At 39.5% G+C, this 16,077-nt stretch overlaps 1 protein-coding gene across 1 annotated transcript; it reads left to right on the top strand.

Moving 5' to 3' along the window:
• LOC109838866 lies at positions 1,331-2,047 on the top strand. Its single transcript, XM_020407298.1, has one exon. The coding sequence runs from the start codon at positions 1,331-1,333 to the stop codon at positions 2,045-2,047; it is 717 nt and encodes a 238-aa protein (XP_020262887.1).

Raw genomic sequence — 16,077 nt, forward strand, 5'->3', positions numbered from 1 at the left:
GTGATAACTATATTTTTCATATACAACGAGCCCTCTCCCTTGGGGTTGGTTGTGATGTTACTCGCTAGCGTTTTGACGCTCGTTGTCCCCCCCCCCTTCAGGTAACGAGCCAGGAGCCCGGAGAGTCGCAGGTTGATGGCGACACACTTTAGTGTTCAACTATCTATTCTAGCTATGCTTTATTTTGGAGCTCCACTGTAGTTTTTGTTAGACAGTCGAGGACTATGTTATAGATGTTGTAAAGGCTGTATGCCTTATTTCCTTTACTCAGACTTGTTGTATTTGAGACTTGTTAAGAACTCCAGTTTATTCATTTCAGACATTGACTTTGTATTTCTGTATGTTGGATGATAAAATATTATTTTGATCTCTATCATTTCATCAGTCAGACATTGACTTTGTATTTCTGTATGTTGGATGATAAAATATTATTTTGATCTCTATCATTTCATCAATTATCTCTTGTATTATCTTTTACTTGCTTTTGTACCTACACATGTTATTGACTCTACTAGAGTGATAGAATTGTGATGGTGAAACATGTTATTGCACGGTGTGGTGCATAGCAGGTTTGCCATTCTTGGTTTTATCTTGGACTGCAGCCTTGTGTGAACCCAGGGGCGTCACATGTATATCTCACTTAGCAAAACCAGGCAAATAGATGAACAATTTAAATATGATAGATATGTTATGTAGATTAACAAAAAAATGTCAATTAAGGCTTCTACTTGTCAGGTCAATGAATAATCCAACTTGAATTTATATTTTATCGCCTAATCAACCATGGGCCTAGGCTCTAATTACTCTTTACATTCTTGAATTAGACTATCTATTGAATAGATATGCAGAGATCAGTCGAGATAGTCGATTTTTATATATAATTCTTCCAATTCCGACGTACGGTTTGAAAGTTACGGTCGTTTCTTCGAAACAAGTTATTTTCTTCGACCAGGCCCGCATTTAGGCTTGCGACTATCCCACTTTGACATAAACGTGTCTTCTATGTGTTCTACATTAGGTGATTAGTGAATGTTAAATACACAGGACTAATAGTCCCGTGTGTTTTCAACACTAAATTTTACAAAATCGACCTCTTTTTGGCCAGCCTTTGTGAGCTGGCCAAAAAGAGGTCGATTTTCCTTATTATTTAGCAAAAATGTCATTTTTACTAATTGTTTTTTTGAAAATAGTCTTTTTTTTAAAAAAAATCTTCTAAGAAAAACTAGGGACTTCTTATAAGAGGAAAATAAAGTTAGGTAATCATTCTAAAAACAATTATCCATGTTAAATAAATAAATAAATAAATTTATTCCAACAAAACTAGGGATAAATGCCACATGAGAACTACCTAAAGAACAACAACATATGGCAGGTAAATGCTAAGAAGGGGGATTCTTGGATGTGGAAACAACTATTGAAAGTCAGAGATAAATGCCTTGTTTTGTGTGGAGGGATTGAAAACCTCAAACAGCTTATCAATTCTTGCTGTGTCAATTCTAAAGTCCAGATCTCTGGTCTTTATTCTAGTTTATCACCTAGTACAACTCATGTGGCATGGCATGATACTGTGTGGGAAAATTTGTGCTATCCTAAACACTCTTTTATCCTGTGGCTGACAGTCAATGACAAACTTCAAACTCAAGACAGACTTCTCAAACATGGTATTATTCAAGCTTCTGTTTGTAAACTATGTGATGGTACTTCAGAGAGCAGAAATCACCTCTTTTTTGAGTGCAAATTATCAAATTTTGTGTGGAATGGTATTATGGAGTGGCTCAAATTCAAATGGAGATCTTGTGATTGGTCTGCCCTATTGAATTGGTATAGTTTCAGACTGAGGGGCAAATGTATTAAGCAAAAAATTAAGAGCATGGCGTTGGCTGCTGTAGTATATAACATTTGGAGAGAGAGGAATAACAGGATGTTTAAGTTGAAGAATAGAGCTCCTGATGTTTTAATCAAGAATATAAAGATGGACATCCTAGTTGCTTTTCTGAATGGTTCCCCTTCGGCTGAAGACAGGGAATGGATTCTCTCCTTGTGCTGAGAAAAGTATCCATTGTAGAGGCAAAGAAGGTGCACAAACAGTGTAGACATACTGTGCATAATATGTGCAGGTTTTTGGTTTTCGTTTTGTAATAGGATGAAGATGTGGTTCTTTTTACTCCTTAAGGAGTTTTTTTAGCTGAGCTCTGTCTCTAAGCTCCAGTATCATTGATGTACATAATTCTTCATTTTGTTGATGAGATAAAAATTTTCACTTACCAAAATAATAATAATAATAAAGTTAGGTGTTTCATTGTCACAAAGAGTTAAGAGTTTTTTAAGAAGAGAAGGGCAAAACTTTAGGGCTTCTTTGTCAAAAATAAAAAGTTTAACTTCTTAGGATAAAGGAAAAACTTAAGGGCCCTTTAAACTATGTTATCTATATATAGATACTTAATATGAATTACATACCCACATATATTAATTAGTATTCTCATTAAGGTGATTCTTAGTAGGAAATCAGTGCATATAATATGCACTGAAGAAATATTTATCCATATACTCCAAAGATTTTTGTCATCTTCGTGGTTATCTAAACCAGGTTCTTAAAGCTCTCATGACTTAAACCTGGATTTTTTTATGCAACAATGTATTTCATTTTCTAGAACCCATTTTAATTAAAATGGATTCATGAGGTTTGGTTTTGAATTACTTTGATATCATATTAATATTGTCCCTTCTGATATATCTTACTTTTGAATTTATGATGGAGTTGAGGGTCATGATTTTGTTCACTAACAGAGCTAGATGGCGAAAAGAGGCCAGGATCAATTGCAATAGGTCTCTCAATTTTCTCATGCAACTTCAAAGCATGTAACAAAATGATCGGAATGTAGCAAAATGATTAAAATAATCCATCTATCTTTTTCCATTCTCTCCCTAAGTAGGCGAAAAACTTTTTTAAAACCAGTGACGGAGCCATGATTTTGTTTCCGTTGTGTCCTCATATAATTTATCATGCCTGTATTTGGAATCTACATTGGTTATTTACCAAAGTTTATACTTTTTAATGGTGACCTACCGTAATTTCAATGAAGTCCTAGATAGTAAATACAAGTAAAATAAATAAAAATATGTATAAAATAGTCTGACGCTACTGGACATTATGAAGCGCAACCACTAATTAAAGCTCCTCATGCAAACACTTAAATGTATAGAAGACACCAATGCGTAATGAACAATGATATATAGACGGCAATTACCAAAATTCTTATAAACCAAACTGTAATATTCGATGATTTGAAGCTATCAGTGTCAATAGAATTGTATCACATGTATTTAATTATTGCCCCATAGCATGTTCCTTTCCCCCCATACACAAACAAATGCAAAATAAACCGTAACTTTTTCTTTTTTCTTGGCTTATAGGATTTGATCAGTAACGAGGGGCACTTGCAATAAGCGTACACCTAAAGTTCCATATAATTTGTTACTCCGTTTTGTTATGATATTATAAAGAAACAATATAAAGTCCCATAATCCATATATAATAAGCATGAGCAATGTTCAGATGCATTATATTAGACACATTAAATATTCTTGCTTGGAAGTACATGAAGCATCCCCACCCTTTGTTGTCGGTCATAATTTCTAATATAATTAATTTTCCATATCAATATTACGTAATTTCATGACCAAGTGGATCTCTTAACACAAGAATTAGCCGAGTTTAACTGGGATGCTTAAAAAATGAAATAAAAGAGAACAAGACTGCAACAGAAACTCAAAATACCTTCACAATTTGACATTGCTCAACCTTAACATTAATTAACTTAAGGTTGGGGATTCATGGATATGGAAACAGCTCTTAAAAGTTCGTGATAAAGTGTTGAATCTTTGTGATGGTGTTTTAAACCTGCAGCAACTAATCAGATCCTGCACTATTAATTCTAAGTTGAAACTATCGGCCTTATGTTGCGCGCAGCGGAAATTTCGGCAGCACTTCGGCAGCACAACAAGAGAGTCAGGTCGCAATAAGAATTCTTGTTTCTCAAAGGAAACAAGAATCTGAAGCCTATATCCTATCAAAGTAGGATATTAGCTCTTCCTCTCGTCAGCTCTAGGACTGCGCGTCGAGGGACCCTAAAACCTATTACAAATCACACAAAAGCAGTACAACCAATTTTAACGTGGTTCGGCAAATTGCCTACGTCCACGAGGCAAGGAGGGGGAGATCTACTAATAGAGGGAGAGAATACAACTAGGGTTTACAATCACTCACAACCTAAACCCTCAAACAAACTCTCAAATCCCTCACAAACTCTCTCTACAAAAGGATGTACAAAACCCTAAAGAAAGGGACCGCACAAAACCAAAAAATCAAATAATGACGGCTCTGCCTCCAGCACTGTAGCCGCAAAAGCACCCAAAACAATCTCCTGCACAATCTCCCGCACAACTCCGAAAAATACCCTAGCATGGGTATTTATAAGTTGTGGTTTAATTATCTCGGGTGGGCCTTGTTTCTCTTCATGTGAAACAAATTCCTTTGCCCAATCATTGGAATTTGCCCAGCTCCCTTTGCCCAATCATTGGTATTTGCCCAGCTAATGCCCGTGGTCCCCACTCGCATTCACAATTCTCCACCTCGGTGAAGTTTTCTCAAAACTGAGCCGACACCAAAGCAACCAAATGTCCCACTTGTTATGTCCAGTACGACCTCAATCCACAACAAGTCGAGAACCCGAACGAGAGTCCAAACAATCTCACCCCCATAAAAAATCAACTAATCCAAACCGGCTGCATCTGAAAGACTGCCTACGTATCCTCTTGCCCAAGGAATCAAGCCGAACGTAGTTCACCCAAATGGCCGCCAACGGCCTCAACAATTACGAATGTGCAACAAGTTTCGACAATGATCAAACTTGTTGCTCGGAACCACCTTAGTGAGCATATCCGCCGGATTATCCTTCGTGTGGACTTTCACAATCTCCACATCGCCATCTTCAAGAACATCCCGAACGAAGTGATAACGAACGTCAATGTGCTTCGTTCTCGCATGAAAAACCTGATTCTTCGCCAAATAGATAGCACTCATGCTATCACAATGAATAGTGACGGACCTCTGCGATATACCAAGTTCCTCCAAAAGTCCTCGAAGCCAAATAGCCTCATTCACAGCCTCCGTAACTGCCATATACTCTGCCTCCGTCGTAAACAAAGCCACCGTCGACTGTAAGGTGCATTTCCAACACACCGGCGCACGGATCAAAGTGAACACATACCCCGTCGTAGATCGGCGCTTATCCAAATCCCCAGCATAATCCGAATCAACATAACCAATGCATAGCTGCCCACCTGTAGTATCCCGCTCATAAACCAAACCAACATGGAGCGTACCTCGAATGTACCTCAAAATCCATTTCACGGCGTCCCAATGACCCACTCCTGGATCGTGCATGTATCTCGATACCATGCTTACCGCCTGTGACAAATCTGGCCTCGTACATACCATCGCGTACATCAAGCCCCCAACCGCGCTCGCATATGGAGCCTTCAGAATGCGCTTCGCCTCACCCAAGTCCTTCATCTCAAACTCATTTGAAAGCTGAACTTTTAATTCATCTATAGCCGACCTGGAAGTAGAGGCAACCAACATGTCATCGACATAAAGTAACAAATAGATGTACGCACCTCCTTTCAACTTGCGAAAATATACGCAAGGATCAAACTGGCTCCGAGTGTACGAATGACCAAGCATAAAACCATCAAATCGCCTATACCACTGTCGAGGAGACTGCTTCAAACCGTATAGCGATTTCTTCAGTTTGCAAACTAATTTTTCTTTCCCTGCAGCTCGGAATCCCAATGGCTGAGTCATATATATTTCTTCATCAAGATCACCATGAAGAAATTCCGTCTTCACATCCAACTGATCTAACTCCAAACCATACTGTGCCACTAAAGCTAGCAAAATCCGAATCGAAGAATGCTTTACCACCGGAGAGAAAACCTCATTATAGTCAATACCTTCCTCCTGTGCATAGCCCTTCGCAACCAACCTAGCCTTGAATCTCAACGGAGTGCCTTCAATGCCCTCCTTCTTCGTGTATACCCACTTGCAACCAATTGCCTTCCGCCCCTTTGGAAGCTCAACAAGCTCCCATGTATCGTTCTTATGAAGAGATTCCATCTCCTCCTGCATAGCCACCTGCCACGAATCAGCCTCCGAACTCTGCTCGGCCTCTCTGAATGTAGTAGGCACTAACTCATCGATACTCTCCACCGGAAGTGCATACGCAACTGTGTCGGCATACCGTGCTGGCATCTGTATGTTTCTCCTCTGTCTCCTAGCCGCAATAGAATCCTGAACCTGAGCCGTCGGTTCCTGATCCTGCACATTTGTACTCGTATCCTCCGTGTCACCGTCGTGCTCGCCTGGCGTCACCTCAGTCGGCACCTGCATAGATACTGTACCATCTGGACAATGTGAAGCTGCATCGATCTCCACCACCTGCGATATCTCCTCCGTCGGATCGCTCTCCACCTGATGAGAGCTGGAAAGCTTCAAGATAGAAGCTTCATCAAACGTGACGTCCCTACTCAGCACAATCTTCTTATCCACTGGATCCCAAAGCTTGTATCCCTTGACACCACGCTTGAATCCTACAAATATGGCCTTCCTAGCTCGAGGTTCCAATTTATCAGTTCTAACATGATAATATGCAGGGCACCCGAATACCTTGAGCTGGTCATAGTCATGTGCTGGCTTTCCCGACCACATCTCCATAGGGGTTTTCCCCTCAATCGCAGATGAAGGAAGCCTATTAATGAGGTGGCTCGGATATGTAAGTGCCTCAGCCCAAAAGATCTTCTCCAAACCACTCTGCGACAATAAGCATCGGATCTTCTCCAGTAAAGACCGATTCAACCTCTCTGCCACCCCATTTTGCTGCGGTGTATGACTAACTGTGAAGTGTCTCTCTATGCCCTCGTCTCGACATAGCTGCTGAAAGGGGTCAGAAGTATACTCACCACCGTTGTCGGATCGCAACGTCTTGATCTTTCTCCCAGTCTGCAGTTCCAATCTCTTCTTCCACTCCACAAAAAAATCTAGGACTTCACTCTTCTTCGTCATGGTGTACACCCAACAACGCCTAGAATAGTCATCAACGAACGTGACGAACCAATGTCGACAACCAAGTGATGCAGTCTTGGTGGGACCCCAAACGTCTGTGTGCACGTAATCCAGTATGCCCCTCGTCTGATGAATGGCAGTCCCGAACTTCACCTTCGTCTTCTTGCCAAGAACACAGTGCTCACAGAACTCAATCTTCCCACTCTTGTCTCCCTTCAATAGCCCCTGCTTGCACAATGCCTGCAGTGACTTTTCACCTGTGTGCCCCAATCTATAGTGCCAAAGTCTGCTCATGTCCGCTTCTGAAATAGCCGAAGCAACCTGGCCAATCTCGGTGCTTCCCTTCAGATAATACAAATTCCGATTGCGGACTCCCCTCATCACCACCAATGATCCCTTAGTAACCTTCGCTACAGCGTTTTCGAAAGTCACCTTGAATCCCTTCGCCTCCAAAGCTCCAACTGAGATAAGATTTTTCTTCAGTTGAGGAACAAATCTCACCTCCTTCAACTCACGGACTACTCCATCGTGCATCCTAATCCGCACGGTACCTATCCCACAAACGCCACAGGATTGATCATTTCCCATGACAACAACGCCCCCGTCGACTTTCTCAAAAGATGCAAACCAGTCTCGCCTAGGGGTCACATGAAAAGTAGCGCCGGAATCAAGCATCCAATCTGATGCATCCACATGGTTCACCTCCGGAGTAATCAGTAGAGAAAAGCACGAATCATCGGAATCATCGCCTTTCGCAATGTTCACCTCATTGGCCTTCGGGCCCTTTTTCTTGCCATTCTCCTTCTCCTTGAGCTTCAGGCAGTCTCTCTTCCAATGTCCCTGCTCCTTGCAGAATGCACATTGGTTCTTTGTTAATTGGTGGCGGCCTCTAGACTTTGACCTCCCTCTGTTACCACCTTTCGGATATGGGCTTCTACCTCTTGTCGACAAGGCCTCTCCTGAAGTACTAGCGCGGGAAGTCTCCTTATCCTTCCTCCTCAAATCGTAGTTCGTCAAAGCGTTAGTCACTTCACTATAGCTGATAGAAGATCTCCCGTTCAACAAAGTGAGCACGAAGGTATCATACTCCTCATCCGGTAAGGAGCCCAACAAAATAATCGCCTTGTACTCATCCGATATCTTCTCATCAACATTCGCCAAGTCCGACAACAACTTCGTATAGTTGTTCACATGAGCCGCAAGCGAGGTGCCTCTGGACATCTGGAATCTGAATAACCTACGCAGCAAGTGCAATCGGTTCTCAACACTCTTCGTAAGGTACTTATTGTTGAGAATTTCCCACATCTTCATCGCAGACGTCACCCCAATCACATCATACTTCAGCTCCTGTTCCAAACAGGACCTGATCACCCCACAAGCGTTCCTATTCATTTTCTCCCATACCGCCTCTTCATATTTAGGTGGTCACTCGTGGACCATGATGGTCTCTTCCAAATTCTGAGCATTTAACGCATCCTGTACGTCGCTCATCCACAAACCAAAGTTGATTTTTCCGTCATATTTCACCACACTAATTTTGGTGTTTTGAAAACCAACTTGTATTGTACCCGCCATCGATTTGCTGCTTTCACCTTCTTCTCCTATTGCGAACTAACTCCAAATTATAGAGAAAGAACAAATTTGATAGAATTAGGAACCACACAACTGAACCCTAGATCGGATTCCAAATAGATCTCCTATCCACACAAGGAAAGCAAAATCTCCAACGGCAACTCCTAATGCTATCTCCACCGAAGCCGAGAACTCTAAGAACTAAGCTTCACACAAGAATCTTCCTCCACCAAAAAACCCTAGATCTGAAATCTGGGCTCTGATACCACTTGTTGCGTGCAGCGGAAATTTCGGCAGCACTTCGGCAGGTCGCAATAAGAATTCTTGTTTCTCAAAGGAAACAAGAATCTGAAGCCTATATCCTATCAAAGTAGGATATTAGCTCTTCCTCTCGTCAGCTCTAGGACTGCGCGTCGAGGGACCCTAAAAGCTATTATAAATCACACAAAAGCAGTACAACCAATTTTAACGTGGTTCGGTAAATTGCCTACGTCCACGGGGCAAGGAGGGGGGAGATCTACTAATAGAGGGAGAGAATACAACTAGGGTTTACAATCACTCACAACCTAAACCCTCAAACAAACTCTCAAATCCCTCACAAACTCTCTCTACAAAAGGATGTACAAAACCCTAAAGAAAGGGACCGCACAAAACCAAAAAAACAAATAATGACGGCTCTGCCTCCAGCATTGTAGCCGCAAAAGCACCCAAAACAATCTCCTGCACAATCTCCCGCACAATCTCCGAAAAATACCCTAGCATGGGTATTTATAAGTTGCGGTTTAATTATCTCGGGTGGGCCTTGTTTCTCTTCATGTGAAACAAATTCCTTTGCCCAATCATTGGAATTTGCCCAGCTCCCTTTGCCCAATCATTGGTATTTGCCCAGATAATGCCCGTGGTCCCCTCTCGCATTCACACCTTATATTATGCACCGCTTCCAACATCAACTAATATTTTATGGCGTGAAACTGTGTGGGAACGATTGAGCTTTTCTAAACATGCTTTTGTTCTTTGGTTAGCTGCTCATGATAGACTTCTCACACAAGATAAGCTTCTTAGGAGGGGAGTTATCAATATCAACCTCTGCAAACTGTGCTCTGGAGCTGGTCCTGAATGCCGAAATCACTTGTTTTTTTATCGCAGCTTTTCAAGAGATGTTTGGAATGGAATTATGGACTGGCTTCATTTTAATTGGAGATCTTGTGACTGGTGTTTACTTCTAAACTGGTATAATACCAGGTTGAAGGGGAGTGGATTCAAACACAAAGTCAAGAGAATGACATTGGCGGCAACTGTTTACGGTGTTTGGAAGGAAAGAAATGCAAGGATTTTTTTTTTTTTTTGGTAAATGAAAAATTTTATTCATCACCAATATGTAAAAAAATTTTGTACATCAAGAATCTCAAGAACATGAAAATGTAATTGAGCTAACAAATCAAAACAACCTATAGCTAGAGATCAAGACCTAGCTATAACAACAGAAATGAGAAAAAAAAAACAGCTAACAAAAAAAACCTGTATACAAATACTGTGCACAGCTTCAAAATTATCTCTTTGCCCAGCATCCCAATAGCAGTATCTACTACTCTTTGTGGATCCTTCACCAAATCTGAACCAGGTTATCAAGATAAATGCAAGGATTTTTACTTAAGCTAGCAGGAGTGTTGAGCATTTGATCATGGACATAAAAGTGGATGTTCTGTCAATTATTCTCAATAGCGACCAATCAGATGAGTTTAAACAATTGGTGTTAGCTTTGTAATCTGGTAGTTAGTATGATATTTTGATCTAGTACTATAATGTTGGATATCTCATATGTTGAGTATCGCGATTACTCTCTTTCTATATTTGGTGAATGAATAAAATCTCTTTTCATTTCATTCTAGGTATGGAATACCTGACAAGAAATTTGAATCTGTTGAAGGATGACAAAAACTTCAAATTTCACCCCAAGTGCAAAAATCTAAAAATAACACATCTTGTGTTCGCTTATGATCTCCTTCTTTTCTGCAAAGGGGATCCTTATTCAGTGAATAAACTCTTTCAATGTGTTAAATATTTTGGAGCGTGCTCTGGCTTAGAGGCAAACCCTGCAAAATGCTCTATCTTTTATGGTGGGGTTTTTGAAGAAATTAAGCAAGTGATTACTAATTCCCTGGGATTCTTTGAAGGTACACTCCCAATCAGATATTTAGGCCTTCCCCTTATTTGCAAAAGGATGTCTTACATTGACTGCAATCCTCTGCTCTTGAAGATATCCAACCAGTTCCAGAGTTGTTTAAAAAATAAAAAACTGTCTTATGCTGGAAGATTACACATTATCAAGAGTGTCATATTGGGTGTTCAAATTTTCTGGACATCTAGTTACATCATTCCAGTTAAAGTGCTACAAAAGATTGATGAGCTATGTAGGTGTTTTCTATGGGGTAAATCAGATCAGACTTTCAAATCTTCCCTTGTGTCATGGAGTAATGTCTGTGTATAAAAAGAAAAATGGAGGATTGGAAAATTTTTAAGGCTACGCTATGGAACACTGCTGCTGCTCTAAAAATCCTTTGGAGTATTGACAAGAACAAGGAACAATTATGGACTAAATGGACCCATGAGAATTACCTAAAAAACAGAAGCATTTGGCAGGTAAATGCTAGGAAGGGGGATTCTTGGATGTGGAAACAATTATTGAAAATCAGAGATAAATGTCTTGATTTGTATGGAGGGATTGAAAACCTTAAACAACTTATCAATTCATGTTGTATCAACTCAAAAGTTCAACTCTCTGGTTTATACTCCAGTTTGTCACCTGTTACAACTCAAGTGACATGGCATGACACATTTTGGGAAAATTTGAGCTATCCTAAGCACTCGTTCATACTGTGACTGGCAGTCCATGATAAACTTCAAACTAAAGATAGACTACTCAAACATGTGATTATTCATGCATCTGTTTGTAAGCTATGTGATGGTTCTATTTCAGAGAGCAGAAATCACCTCTTTTTTGAGTGCACATTATCAAATAATGTTTGGAATGGTATTATGGAATGGCTCAATTTCAAGTGGAGATGTTGTGATTGGTCTGCCCTCTTGAATTAGTACAGTTTCGGGTTGAGGGGCAAAGGTATCAAGCAAAAAATTAAGAGGATGACGTTAGCTGCTACAGTTTATAATATTTTGAGAGAAAAGAATAACAGAATCTTCAAGATGAAGAATAGAGCTTTTGATACCTTAATTAAGAACATCAAGATGGATATCCTCACTGCCATTCTGAATTTCCCGTTGACTGAATGCAGGGAATGGATTCTCTCCATGTAGATTTGCTGAGGAGGGTATTAATTGAGGAGGCAAAAAAGGTGCACAAACAGTGTTACTTTGTTCCAACAGCTAATAATCTGTGCAGGTTTTACTAACAGGCTTCACTGTAGTGAAAGGTTTTAATGAGCTGAGTTTTCTTTCTCTTTGAGGAGTGTTTTGCTGAGCTCTGTGCTTGTTTGAGCTCTAGCTTCATAGATGATATCTCACATTTAAGATGAGATTCTTGATGTACATAATTTTTACATTTTGGTGATGAATAAAATTTTTCATTTACCAAAAAAAATTCTCTTTTCATTGAAAAAAAAACATTAATTATCTTCGTCCATCATTTTGAACCACAAATTTCGCCTAAAATCTAGGAACTCCTCGTTGATTTGATCTTATTAATTTAGACCCAATAAGCTCTTTGCCCACTTATCATACCAAACTACTAAACAAAAGCCAACCGTAGCCCCACATATGCTTATCCCATCTTAGCAATATTTGTTATTTTTGCAGATCTAGCATTCATTAATGGACAAAAAGAAAAAAATAAATAAATAATAAAATCAATTTAAAAGAATGTTTGTGAACAATAATCCAGTGAATAAAACATTGTACAATATTCAGGATCAAAGGTGACAGCTCCACATAAATCTCAATATTTTTATTTATCAAATCAAAAAATTATGAATAAGACACGAATCAATACTGCCGACATTTTTCCAGCCAAATTAGTAAACAAATAAGTGCGTAAATAAATTTACCCGCCGACACATGTACTAACAGTTCCTGAATGATGGCAGCTTCGTAGTTATACAGAACAATAGGGTTGGTTTCTAAAAAAAAAAGAGGAATAAAGATAAAAGAGGCGGATCTGCGGTCAAAAGCGCGGCGATTAACAAGGGAATCTAAGCCCCGCGATTAACGGGTCGGTTCCCGCCGAAATTTCGAACCGATACTTTGAGAACAGCGAAAGTTTCGGAAAGAGGCACGTGTCACCGGCACGAGCCCGCAATTACCGGCTAGCGCTGGTGAAGTCACGGCGACGGCGCTTTTTTAAGTCTGCGGCGTGTACTAAAAAAGTGGGGTAAAGTACAAATAATCTCACTAACGTTTATTTATCTGTCAACTATTTTAGTTACAACTGATAACTTCGGATTCGTAAAATAGAAGGGGATTTTTTGAAATATTATCCTTTCTCAAAATGTGAATCCAAGGTGTCAAATGCCGGTGAAATAATAAAAAGGATGACAAATGTCACTAAAGATAATGAGGAGGGTTCTCTGCTGTTTATTCTATAAAAAAAAAAATTAAAAACTCATTATATATCAAACATATAGATATTATTTTGATGTATCATTAATAGTATAAATTAGCGAATTGATATATTTTTTTCATAGGTTCAAGTGTATTTTGATTCTCTTCCTCTTCATTGTATTTGAGAGAGATTCATATATTTTTCAATTACAATTTTCGATTTATTTCAAAATATTTGTGGTTCAAATCTTATTAATCTTATCTTTTATATTTGAATATGTTTGTAGTTTATTTCTTTTTCTTTTTTCTTGTGTACTTTCAATTTGCAGGAATTCTTCCCTCTCTCTCTCTCTCTCTCTCTCTCTTTAATTAAATGTAGGAGGCAAGTGCACTTTTTCTCTTTTGCTCTTTTTGTCGGGTTGGATTTGGTTTGGGAGTAATTAGTAATAGGAGGTTCTACTTGTTCACATTGAGACCAAGATTTGCTTTGGGACTTGGTGATGAAAATACTTTAGAATCTGAACTTGGAATTTTGTATCAATAATCTTGTCATTAGTTTGTGCTTTTTTTGGGTGCTTTGCTCACATCTTTAAAGATTCCAAACTTGTAGCCGAGGAGGTTCTTTGATTGTGTGCTTATTAATCACTTAATTTGAGTAATCTTTAGTTCTTGTTACTAGTGAAACGTAACCATTAGCGATACCCAATCGTGTGAACAAGTCAGCAAATGGCTGGCTCACTTTAGGGAACAAAGAGGAATAGAAATAAGTGAAAAGTAAATAATTATGAGATTTTATTTCGAAACAGGTGATCAGATTATATAAGTCTGTTTCGATCTAAAATAAAGAAACATTACATAATTTTGTACAAACCCTGCTCTTTTCTTTCGCTTATTCATTTTTGCACAAGATAAGACTGTGACACAATCTTAGCTAGATATGCGCATCAAAAATATCTTTTTTAAACAAACTAAATTTAGAATTTTTTTTTTTATATACGAAAGGAGGGGAAGGGTGAAAAGAAAAATACCCAACTACCCTATCATAATGTGTGAGGCCAGTTAGCTAGCTCACACAGTTGAGATGGTCACTACACTAGCTAGGGTCACCATCACTGCTGCCTTTTGCACGTGCATGCAGTGACAAACTCACAAAGGGAGGCCCAACTTCACAACCGTGCACTTGCCCCTCTCACGTGACTAGATCTCCCAATAAATCTTGTATCGTCCTCTCTCTCTCTCTCTCTCTCTTATTAATTAATAAATGAAGTAAAATTACAACGAAACCGGCGAAACCCCTTGGAATATCGTTGAGATAAGATAAAGAAGTTTATACGTTGGGTATCAATAGAGGTACTCTCAGGATGATGAGGGTAAACATATAATCATATGTTTATCAATGTGTGGTTGCTATTATGTTGGTAGACTATAATAACTAAATTATAGCGGACTAATGTTGTAGGTTTAGGCCAATTGTATAAACACACATATTTGACAAGGTTTGACCATTATTGGAATTACCTACATTATCGGAGTACATGTTGTGCGCTGTGCGGAAGCCAAACAACCTAACGTGCTTCGAGAAACTAAATTCCAAACGTCGAGATAAAGGCCAAATCAACCAAATCAATGCCACAAACACGAACAAACCAATTTTAATGTTGTTCGGCAAGTTGCCTATGTCCACGGGGCAAGAAGGGGGTGTGTTTTTCACTAATAGAGAAAAAGAGTACAAATTAAGATTACAAATCACTCGAAAGAACAAACTAATCTCACCAACAAAGCTCTTAATCTCTCCAAATAAACCCTAATAAAATAGCTCAGAAAATACCTCTTTCCTGTGCTCCAAATATCCCCAATTCAAGCCTTACAAACCCTCAAAATCGTGTTCCTATTTATACCAAAACAGAAACCCAAACAGAATCCAAATAGGAACTCTAACTGTGCAAAAAACCTGCTATAAGTCGACTTAACATGGTGTATAAGTCGACTTGGCAGAGAGCAAAACAACAACTGGAGAACAGATCGTAAGTCGACTTACCATCGACTTACCACAAGTCGACTTAACATGCTTCATAAGTCGACTTGACAGAGCCAAAACTAACAATTCCAGAACAGAAGGTAAGTCGACTTAGCGTTGACTTACCATAAGTCGACTTATGCATGTGCATGAGTCGACTTACGACACATAATCTGCACAATCTGGACCAAATCTCTGATTTCTCCACAAATCTCTACCTCGGCGAAGTTTTTCCAAAACCGACCCGACACCAACCAAACCAAATGCCTCACTTGTTGCGTCCAGTACGAAGTAAAACGATTCACGACAACGGACTCAATCCACAACAAGTCAAGACCCAAATGAGAATGCAAACACTCTCATAACATCGGTATCTACTCACCAAATCCACTGCATCATAAAGACTGCCTACATATCCTCTTGCCCAAGGAATCAAGCCTTCACGTAGTTCACCTAAACGACCCCCAAAGGCCTTCAAACAAATAGAAAAGTTTGCAACTCTTCACCAATATCACCAACGGATCTATAACTGATAGCGCTCCCAATGGCCACAAACTGAAACATATCGAACACCTTTATCTAAGGTGAACCAATGGCCGTATCCAAATCATGTCCACCAGCTGCAACCGAATCCAAAACTAATCCATCATATGCATCCAAATCCAAATGATTCCCAACCCGTGTCACCTCAGCTGGAATCCCAAACGATGCAATATGATCTGGAGTATATGGAGTAATCTCCACCCAATGTGAAGTAGCATCACCCTCTACCTGCTGCAATATCCAAATGACCTGATCAACACTCTCTACCCGC

This window comes from Asparagus officinalis, chromosome 1 (genome assembly GCF_001876935.1).
Source record: "Asparagus officinalis chromosome 1, Aspof.V1, whole genome shotgun sequence".
Lineage (NCBI taxonomy): Eukaryota > Viridiplantae > Streptophyta > Magnoliopsida > Asparagales > Asparagaceae > Asparagus > Asparagus officinalis.